General features: G+C 38.9%; 1 protein-coding gene across 1 annotated transcript; it reads left to right on the top strand.

The window, feature by feature from the left end:
• Nucleotides 1-8312: 8312 nt before the first annotated feature.
• Nucleotides 8313-9969, top strand: percc1 (proline and glutamate rich with coiled coil 1). Its single transcript, XM_028814630.2, has one exon. The coding sequence runs from the start codon at nucleotides 8323-8325 to the stop codon at nucleotides 9184-9186; it is 864 nt and encodes a 287-aa protein (XP_028670463.1). The 5' UTR covers nucleotides 8313-8322; the 3' UTR covers nucleotides 9187-9969.
• Nucleotides 9970-10369: the final 400 nt, after the last annotated feature.

Below are 10369 nucleotides of genomic sequence, written 5' to 3'. Positions count from 1 at the left end.
ATTTACCATATAACAGTATAAAGTAGGCCCTGTAGACAACAAATGAAACAAAAGTGTCACAGTCATTGTATGGGATGTGAATTGCACTTAACCTTTTAAGATTTATTCCTGCTGCTGACATTTCTGAGTAGTTCACACACACTGTTAGGGTCTCTGAAGGTTATCATAACTGTGACTGGTATTTCCGAAGGCGGCATACAGTCCAGCCTGAAGTGGTTACTCTAAAAAAAAAAAAAAAAATGGAAAACAGCTGGCACAAGAAATGCTGGCTACGCAAAAATAAAAATGTGCCCTCTTCACTTATGTCAGCTACATTCCAGCAGCCTCCCTGTTTGCTATAAATCATTTTAAATTTTACTGATACTGCAGATATTTGACCACTGTCATTCTTGTTTCTGCTGAGATTGAAGTCTGTATTTTAAATGTCTCTTGTAAACTGCTTGGATAATAGTATTTTCGTTTGAAGAAAATGCTTTGATATTCTTGTGTTATACTAATTATGAAAGCCATAAATAATCCCTTTATTATTTTGAATTGAGTTGCCATGCATGCTTATTTATTTGTTTTCTTTTACCCAGTGCCAAATAATCTTATTTTACTTTATTATACTGGTTGCTGCTGCCTTACCTTCTGGAGATATTCATTTGTTGTTTACATGTACTGTGCACATATATATGTTGTGACCACCTGGGGGCATTGCAGAACTCCAACCCCCAAACACAATCTCACAAACACAAGTCTCAGGTTCAAATAATAATTTATTTTAAGAAATACCTTCACAGGTCATTCACAGACACAAGCACAGGACCAATTCCTCCTTTCTTCTCTTCCTTTCTCCCTTTCCTTTCATTCCTCCAGATGAGTGTTGTCCAGCTCCTCTCCTGACTCTGACTCCCTTGCACTGTACCAGAGCTGCTTTATCCAGAACAGGCACCCTGAGGTCCCATGATGTAGGGAGCACTAATCCTTTTGATGCCCCCTAGTGGCACCCTTGAAATCCAACTGGGCTGACCCACGGGACTACAGTTCCCAACATGTCCTGTGGGTATCTGTTAAGGTACTTTAACCCAGGGATGCTGCCATTTGGAATTTTAGGGAAGTAAATAACCCAAGTAAGTTGCCTCCCCTGTCCCTCCATTGTACTGGCTGGTTAAGAATCCTTCATCAAGTCCTTCTGGGATGCCAGCATATCCATTCCTGTCCATTTTCTGGCTGCAGTAGAGACCACCCTGCTTATTTGGTGGGATGGCCTGCTGTCCAGGTAAGGCGTCTTAAACCAACCAGGCCTGGAGGCCAGCCCATGCCTGCTATCCAGTACAATGTATGAGGTGAGGCACAAAAAAAACACAGACTGGGCTTGGGGCTTTCCTGGAAAACCATCTGGAGGTCGGCCAGACGTGAATCATACACCCTCTCAAACTGCTGATCAGTTAGGTATATCCTGTGAATAGCCCAGTCAGTATTTGCACCAACAATCGCTACACAAGTTGCCACGATAATGTCGGGTGAAAACATTCGAACAGTGAATCAACATCAAATTTCTCGTGAATTTTCTATTTCCGTAAAGCAGTTTTTGACTGACAAAAACATTCCTGTCCTCCCTATGCGCCGGATTTAGCTCCCTGTGATTTTTATTTGTTCCCAAAAATCAAAAGTGACGTGAAGGGAACACATTTTTCTTCAATGGATGAAGTGAAGACAAAAACGGCAAGCCTGCTGAAGAGCCTCAAGCAAAAAGACTTCCAGCACTGTTTCAATCAATAGAAGATACGTATGGAGCGCTGTAAAGATCGGGAGGGGGAGTATATAGAAGGTGACAATGTTTAGAATGCTGTAATTCATCAATAAATATTATTTTTTTACCAATCCAGTTATTTTTGTGTCTCATCTCATATATATTGCACTCTTTCTATTCCTGTACTAGATTTATAAATTGATGCATGTGCTGACTTCACAGGAGTCCATTTTCCAGTCAGTTGGGATGACTGTTGACTCTTCCTATGAAGTCAGTAGACCAGGGATCGCAAACTCCAGTCCGGGAGGGCCCCAATGGCTGCAGGTTTTCATTCTAACCCTTTTCTTAATTAGTGACCAGTTTTTGCTATTAACTAACATCTTCTGAATTAATTTAAATTGACTTGCTCTTAAAGGCTCAGCCCCAATAATTTTTTTTCCTTAATTAGCAGCCAAACAATAATGAGATACAAAATGAGCCAAAACATGACCAGTAAATTGCAACCATCATACAATATCTCAAAATAAAAAGGATGGAGGTCTCAGGAATGTTGATTTGCTCAGGTCCCCAAAACATTTTAACAGTACTCTTTGAAAAGTAAAGAAAAAAATCAACAATTTAGAAAATGTATGCCATTGTACATGAGAGCAGCAATAAGCCATGGAATTAAAGAACGGATTTAATTTACAATAAGACTCGGCGCCTAATTAAGCAACTGGTTGAAGTGAAATTGGTTGGAGTTTGAGGACCTGACTTAGTTGGCTCACTCACTTGGCATTTCAATTCTGTTTAAGAAAATAAATGAAGCAATTCAGAGGAACGATAAAGAAATTCCTGGGAACAAATCTTAAAAAACAAGTCAATTAAAGCTAATTCAAAAGAAGTTAATTAGCAGCAAAAACAGGTCACTAATTAAGATAGATAGATAGATAGATAGATAGATAGATAGATAGATAGATAGATAGATAGATAGATAGATAGATAGATAGATAGATAGATAGATAGATAGATAGATAGATAGATAGATAGATAGATAGATAGATACTTTATTAATCCCAATGGGAAAGAAAAGGGTTAGAATGAAAACCTACAGCCATTGCAGCACTTCAGGACTGGAGTTTGAGATCCCTGCAGTAGACCAATTGAGAGAGTATGGGGGATCACGAGGTCGCTGAAAAGGGATTTGTGGCTCTCCTGATATCCCTGAAAAGAACAAAGGTCCAAGTCTTTAGAGTCATGGTTCTTCCTGTTCTGCTATATGGTTGCAAAACATGGATGCTATCCAGTGAACCTGAGATGAAGACTGGACTCCTTCAGTGCTGTGTCTCTTTGGAGAATCTTTGGGTACTACTGGTTTGACTTTGTGTTTCTCATGGAGTCCCAAATGAAGCACATTACTTGCATTGTGAGGGAGCGTCAATTACATCATTATGGCCGTGTGGCGAGATTCCCAGAGGGTGATCACAGGATCTTCATTGCCGAGGACCTGAGTGGCTGGACCAGGCCAAGAGGATGCCCACGTAACTCCTGGCTGTGGCAAATTGAGGGTCATTTCCAGGGGCTGGGACTGGACCGTGTCTGCCTGGTGGTTGCCAACTGGGATCTTGAGCTGTTTCGTCATGTGGTGAGTGAGGCAACACGCTGTACCGGTGCATGCTCCCCAACCTGACCTGACCTGACCTGTATGTGCTGGGAGGATGACAGACAGATGTGAAAGGTGTGATATTTCAATTCTTAGACTAATAGATATGAAAGGCCCTATATGATTGACAGATAGAAATGAAAGGCACAATAAAATATCTCTTTTATAGTGCTTTTCATATCTAATAATCTATTATTATCAATAGATGGACAGATAACAGTTTCTCGTTTAAGCTTTAATAAAAGTAGATAGATGAGTTACAGTGATTTAATTTGTTAAGATCAAATTCATGTTTCACAAAACGAGCAAGATCTCATTTTGGTTTTGCTCACAACCATACATGTAAAAAATGAAGAATCTCCATTTGCTAGTGTTAAGGAGAACAATAGTTTTTGTTTTTTTTTAGGTTTTATAAATCTGTCTGCTTACATGAAAACAAGGAAATGAACAATTTTTATAATAAATATTTTTTCCTAATACCAGTCCATTGTTTTTCTAATTAAATTTGATTGGTTACAAGATCTGACAAGATTTGTTTTGATTTCAGCTGACATTTCAAGCAGGGTGGGCAGACTTTTTGTTACTGACATTTATTTGTACTGTATAATTTACAGTAACATTCTCAAACTCGCGTTATCTAATTTAGGGTCATAGGGGGCCACAACCCTGGAATGGCACCGGTCCATTATAGCACATAAAACATGCAAACTCCCAGTATTGCAGTTAGCCTAACACACAGTGCTTCATAAAACCAAAAACGCTATTGATGTTATTTGAACTGTTCTATCACTGACTACATCTCTCTATTATAAAAGGAAATCCTGGGACGAGACTTTTTCAGAGAGATAATTTCAAGTCCCACGAGATGAGAATTTGCTGGGAGATTTTTTTCAAGTCCCGCACTCCTCTCAACCATATTCAACCATGCACACGGTCCAATCACCTCTCATTCATGTGAATGCTTTTGTCAGACACACTTCCTGTGCTCTCAGCTCTTATAAATTTTTACGTATTCCACATTTTAAGTCATTTATGAAAAGTCCTCTGTTTCATCCTTATAAGAAGCTTTTCTGGACAGTATTGTTATATATACAATCTATTTGTTTCATTCGTAATAGCCAATTTCTGGACAATAATTCTATACGTTCTAGATGACATGTCAACGACTAAGCGAAGAAGAAAAGGCAGTGTGTTGAAAAGAGGCCCAAAAGCACTGGAGAGAAAAGAATTAATAAAAAAACAATAATAATCTATGTGCAAATTCAGAAAATAAGGAAAGTAATAATCAGCCCAGACCAAGTGGAACTGAAAATCTAACAGGTCCAAGCGGGAACTGAAATAAAAAAGAAAGAGTAGAAAACAAAGTAGAACGTCGTAAAGAGGTTCAAAAACATTTGCGCGATACACATGCAGAGCAGGTTAAAGATTATGAAAGTAGTAAAATTCGAAAGGCACAAAAAACTGATAGTAAAGATTGCATTAGCACTAACAAACAGAAATTATTACTCGGTGAAATAACGGAACAGCGAAAAGAGATTGAATATATAGGTGATATGAGAGAAGTATGTAGATATTGCTCTGCTTTAAAGTTTAAGTCAGAAACTTGCAGATCGACAAATTCGTGTTGCCATCAGGGAAAAGTAGTGTTTCTTCCCAATGAAGAGGTGCATCCGCGAGAATTAAAAGATTTATTGTTTGGCATATGTTTTTACTCAAGTATTACAGTAAAAGTGTAAGTTTAAAAAGTATTTGTGTGTTAATTTCAAAGCCAAACAGAACGAAAACATATAAACATATAACTCAACGAATACCTCTAACATGACATGAAACATAATTTTCTTTTAATTGATTATGTCTTACTATTTTTTACTATGGTTAATTACTCGCTGTAATGTAAAAAGTCGGTTTATTTATTACAGAGAAAGAAACAATATTCACTCACGGCAGTTATACGTTGTGTTGTCATGATGTAAGTCCAAACACGGAATCAAAATTCAATGCGATATTGACAAAAAGTTAATTCCAAATATTGTTTTACTGAAGTGTTACAGTAAAAGTGTAAGTTTAAAAAGTATTTGCATGTTAATTTCAATGCCAAACAGAATGAAAATGTTTAACTCAACGAATACTTCTAACGCAACATGAAACATGAATTTCTTTCAATTTATTATGTTTTACTATTTTTTAATATGGTTAATTACTCACTGTAATGTAAAATAGTTAGTTCTATTATGCATATGTAACAGTTCCTATGAAAATAACAATCTGTTTAAGTTGTACATCCGGTTACCCATACCCAGGGGTTGGTGAGCGAAAGCAAGCAGGGGGCAGAGCCCCCTAGTTATATAGAAGAGAAAGAGACGGAGGAAGAATGGCTCAAAGCATAGTGCTGAGATATTAACCAGAGTCAATGGTGCCTTCATTGTGGAATCAGCCTGTTTCCCTCTGCTGTCAGGGATTTTCCTCCACAACCCAGACACATGCTGCTATCCCATGATCCAGCATCATTAGTCCAAGTCAGCATAAATGGCCATGCTTGTGCTCACCCGCTGACACTGGACTAAACACCAACTATCTAATACAAAGCTCACAAGTGACAGCATATTGTGAAGAACAAAATAATCCTCGACTGATGAAAGGGTTACATTTAATAACATCTTGGCTTGCCTTGCACAAAACGATACAGTGGATTTAGAAAGAATTCAGACCCCTTCTCTTTCTGCACACTTTATTCTAATGTAGATTTAACAGATACATTTGCCATTCCTGCCCATCAATCTAAACTACATAACCATAATGACAACGTGAAAACATTATCAGAAAGGTTAGGAAATTTATTAAATGTCAAAAATTGAAATCTTTTGTTTTTATATCAGTATTCAGACCCTTTAATGTGGCAATCCAAACTATGCTCAGGCACATCCCGATTGCTTCAATTTTCCTTAAGATGTGTCTAGAAATTGATTGGACTCCACTTGTGAATAAAGACACACACTTAAATTTGGAAGATTCCACAATTCACACTGCATGTCAAGGCAAAAATTAAGACAAGATGTTCAAGGAACTCTCTGTGGCAAGGCAAAGATCAGGGCAAGGCTTATGAAAAAACATTTCTAAAGAAGTTAATGTTTCTTGGATCACATAATTGTGAAACAAAAGTGGTATGGAACCACAAGGACTCTTCCTAATGTTGGCTTTCCAGTGAAACCAAGTAACTGGGCAAGAAGGGCCTTGGTCAGGGAGATGACCGAGGTCCACATGAAGGATGAAGGAACCTGTCAAAAGGATGACCATCTCAGTAGCACTCCATCATTCAGCCATTTATGTTAGAGTGTCTAGATCAGGGGTGTCGAACTCCAGGCGTGGAGGGCCGCAGTGGCTGCAGGTTTTCATTCTGACCCTTTTCCTAATCAGTGACCAGTTTTCACTGCTAATTAACTCCTTTCCCTTCATTTTAATAGCCCTGTTTTTAAGTATTAAGTCCTCTGAATGTATTCCTTTCTTCACTAAATGACAGCCAAACAGAAATGAGATGTGAAACGAGCCGACTGATGACCAGCTAAGCTGGAATTTCAAACTCCAACCAATCTCTTAATGAAAGGCTGATTCTTGCTGTTAATTAAACCCGTTATTTAATTCCATTGCTTGCTGCTGCTCTCATTCTGCCACAGCAGACATTTCCAAAATAGTTGATTTTTTCGTTTTTTTCTAAGAACACTGTCACTTGATGGTGACCTGAGAGATCAACCTTACTGAGACCATCACCTTTCTTTCTTTTCAGATATTGTGTGATGGGCACAGGGGAGCTGGTCATGTGGCAGCTCGTTTTGTGTCTCATTATTGTTTGGCTGCTAATTAAGGAAAAAGAAATAACTAAGGGGCCTGAGTCAAGTTAATTAAAACTAAAGTAAAAGAAGTTAATTAGCAGAAGAAACAGGTCACTAATGAAGAAGAAGGTTAGAATGAAACCTGCAGCCACTGCGGCCCTCCAGGACTGGAGTTTGACACCCGTGGTCTAGATGGAAGTCATTCTTGAGTAAAAGGCATATGACAATTTAAAGAACTCGGAGACAAAAATTGAACTCTTTGGGCTAAACTCCGAGCACTCTGTCTGGCAAAGACCAGGCACAGCTCATCATCTGTCTAATACCATCCCTACAGTGAAGTATGATGCTGGCAACGTCATGCTGTGTGGATGCTATTCAGTGGCAGTGAGAGGGAGACTCAAAGGGGGGAACAATGAATGCAGCCTAATACAGAGAAGTCCTTGAAGAAAACCTGCTCCAGATTGCACACAACCTCAGACTGGAGCAACAGTTCACAGTTTAGCATGACAATGACCTGAAGCATACAGCCAAGACAACACTTGAGTGGCATCAGGACAAGTCTGTGATTGTCCTTGATCGGCCCAGCCAAAGTCCAGACTTAAACTCTAATATCTGTGGAGAGATTTGAAGATATTATTCCATTTCTTAAAAATAAGCGTGCTGTAGTTATCTTGCTATAAACCTAACAGCTGGAGACCCGAAAGAAAGGTCTGGTAAATAAAGTAAAGAGCCTTACCGAATTATTCAATAAATTGCCAGCATCACCAAAGGCAAAACAGATCATTTGTTTTACCAAGTTAAATCTTTCTTCACTTCCTACAACACCAATATTTTCTCTTTCAGAAAAAATTTAGAGTCACCAGTTGAACCAATATGGACATCTTTGAGATGTTGGGAGAAAAAAAAACAAGAGTGTTGAAGAAAAACCCGCTCACATACAGGGAGAACATTCAAACTCCACATGGAAAATGACTTGAGATTCAAGCTCCTGACATTGGGCTGCACAAGAATGCATTTAAATATATTTTTTTAATCTATATTTGTAGGTTTATTATAAACAGAACTTCTTCTTCCTAATAGACTATTTCTTCCTTTCACAGAACTCTGGTGTTGACAGCATGGCAGCTGGAGTCATACGAAGCTTGAATGATTTCAGACTGATCTATTTTCAGCTCCCTTTGTGTACTTTTATTGAACCTCAAGATGACATGGATTTCCAAGATGCATCTACTGAAGAGGAAGAGGAGGAAGATGGGCAAGTGGAAGAGGCAGAATTTGACACTGGAGACAATGCCCATAGCTCTGCTGGAGATAGCTGGACAGCAACAGATGATGTTGGCCCAAGCAACGCTGAAATGACCTATCAGCTTTTGCATTTCATAGATCTCATTAACTGTGATATCCAGAGATACTTTGGTAAAAAAAGCAAAGAAGATGACCCGGATGCATGTGACATTTATGAAGACAGGTTTTTCTCTGGAAAATCAGCACGGGAGCAATACTATGCAGATCTGATCAAAATGGCACAATCTGGAGACCCAGAGGAAGAAGAAACCAGTACTGCTATCACTCTACCACGGGAGGCCAGTTGTCACATTTTGAAGTCAGTCTGCAACAGGGACAGCATCCAGAAGCTGGGACCACTGGCAGAACTCTTCGATTATGGCCTGCGGAGGTATGTCAGTCCAGGTGGTCTGGAGAATAAGAAAGGAGAAAAGAAGTACCACCAGATCATTCCAATGTGCAAAAGGAGTCTACCTCCTTCCTTTTGGACTGAACCCTCTCCCAATTCTGTGTGTATGCTCCCCACACCTAGCACTCCAGATTTTAGTGATCTCCTCGCAAATTGGACTTACGAAAGCAGCCACAACCTCCATGAGGTGAGCAGAAGCTCTTCAGAAGAAGCCAGACTAAAACAAGAAATGGGCCATTTTCATATGTGCGGTGAGGTGTTGTCAGCAGGACATCAAAATTTTTGCTGATCCTGGTTTGGCACTTTCCTTATTGGATCCCAGAGAATTTGAACCTTTGAAAAGCCAGCTTTTACATTTAAATGATCAGTTTAAAATATAAAATTCCTTTGACAATTCCACAAAAAATAATCAAACACTGGATCCAGATTTGGAAGAAGTAAGCAAAAGTTGTTTTATTTGGAGTCCAAAGCAGCAATTGGCCTCTTTGGTTGGAATGAACCCAGCAGCTATCTCTGTGGTACCAGGCCAAAAGCTCACATTGGACATAAGAAAGGTACCCAAGAAAGAGCACAAGGAGGACACCAGCATCAGTGGGAAAGACAGCTCCACTAAGTTTGGTGCATGTCTGAAATATTAAAATAAATAAAACATTTTCACTCAACGCTTTGGAGCCTTGATGACATAATGGGTAATGCTACAGTCAAAAGGATCTCAGCCAGATGTTTTCTATGTCAGTTTGTCTCTGGATATTCCAGTTTTCTTGCCACATCCATAAGGTTGTGCAGGTTTGGGTTAATGATTGTGATTATGTGTTTGAGTCATGAAATGAACTAGTACCCATTTTCAGTTTGTTAAAGACTTGCATCTAGTACTGCTGCATGTGTGTGACCACAAATTAGATTAAGCAGACTGGAGAACTTAATTTCTTTACGAAAAACAAAAATACATCCTTGATCTTCTTGCTGCCTATCCATTTGATTAAGTGGGGTTAAAAGTAGGTGAATGGAAAGCTACTTGCTGCCCTTTTTATACCCAAGGGCTCCTGTACAGTAAAACATCAGAAAACATTTTGATGATGATAGTCCATTTATCCTAACAAAGCTTACTAATCGTATCCACTGAATTCTTCTAAATAACATCATGTCCAGTTGTGAATATCCCTAGAGTCCTACTGTCCAACACACTACTTGGTAATTTATTTCATGTGTCTATAGTTCTCTGTATGAAGAAATAATTCCTAATGTATGTATAACATTTACCCTTAACACATTTCTACCTGTGTCCCCATGTTCTTGTTGAACTCATTATAAAGTAAGAGCCTAGATCTGCTGTACTAATAATTTTGAATACTTCACTTATGCCAACTATTAATCTGCAGTTGCTTAAACTGAAAAGACTCAACTCCTTCAATATTTCTCCATTACTCATGCCCTGTAGCCCTGGAATCAGCCACATCACTATTCTCTGGACT

Source organism: Erpetoichthys calabaricus, chromosome 11, assembly GCF_900747795.2.
Source record: "Erpetoichthys calabaricus chromosome 11, fErpCal1.3, whole genome shotgun sequence".
In the NCBI taxonomy this organism is placed as follows: Eukaryota; Metazoa; Chordata; class Cladistia; order Polypteriformes; family Polypteridae; genus Erpetoichthys; species Erpetoichthys calabaricus.
Note: the sequence above shows the minus strand (reverse complement) of the source record. Positions and strands in the feature narration are given on the sequence as shown.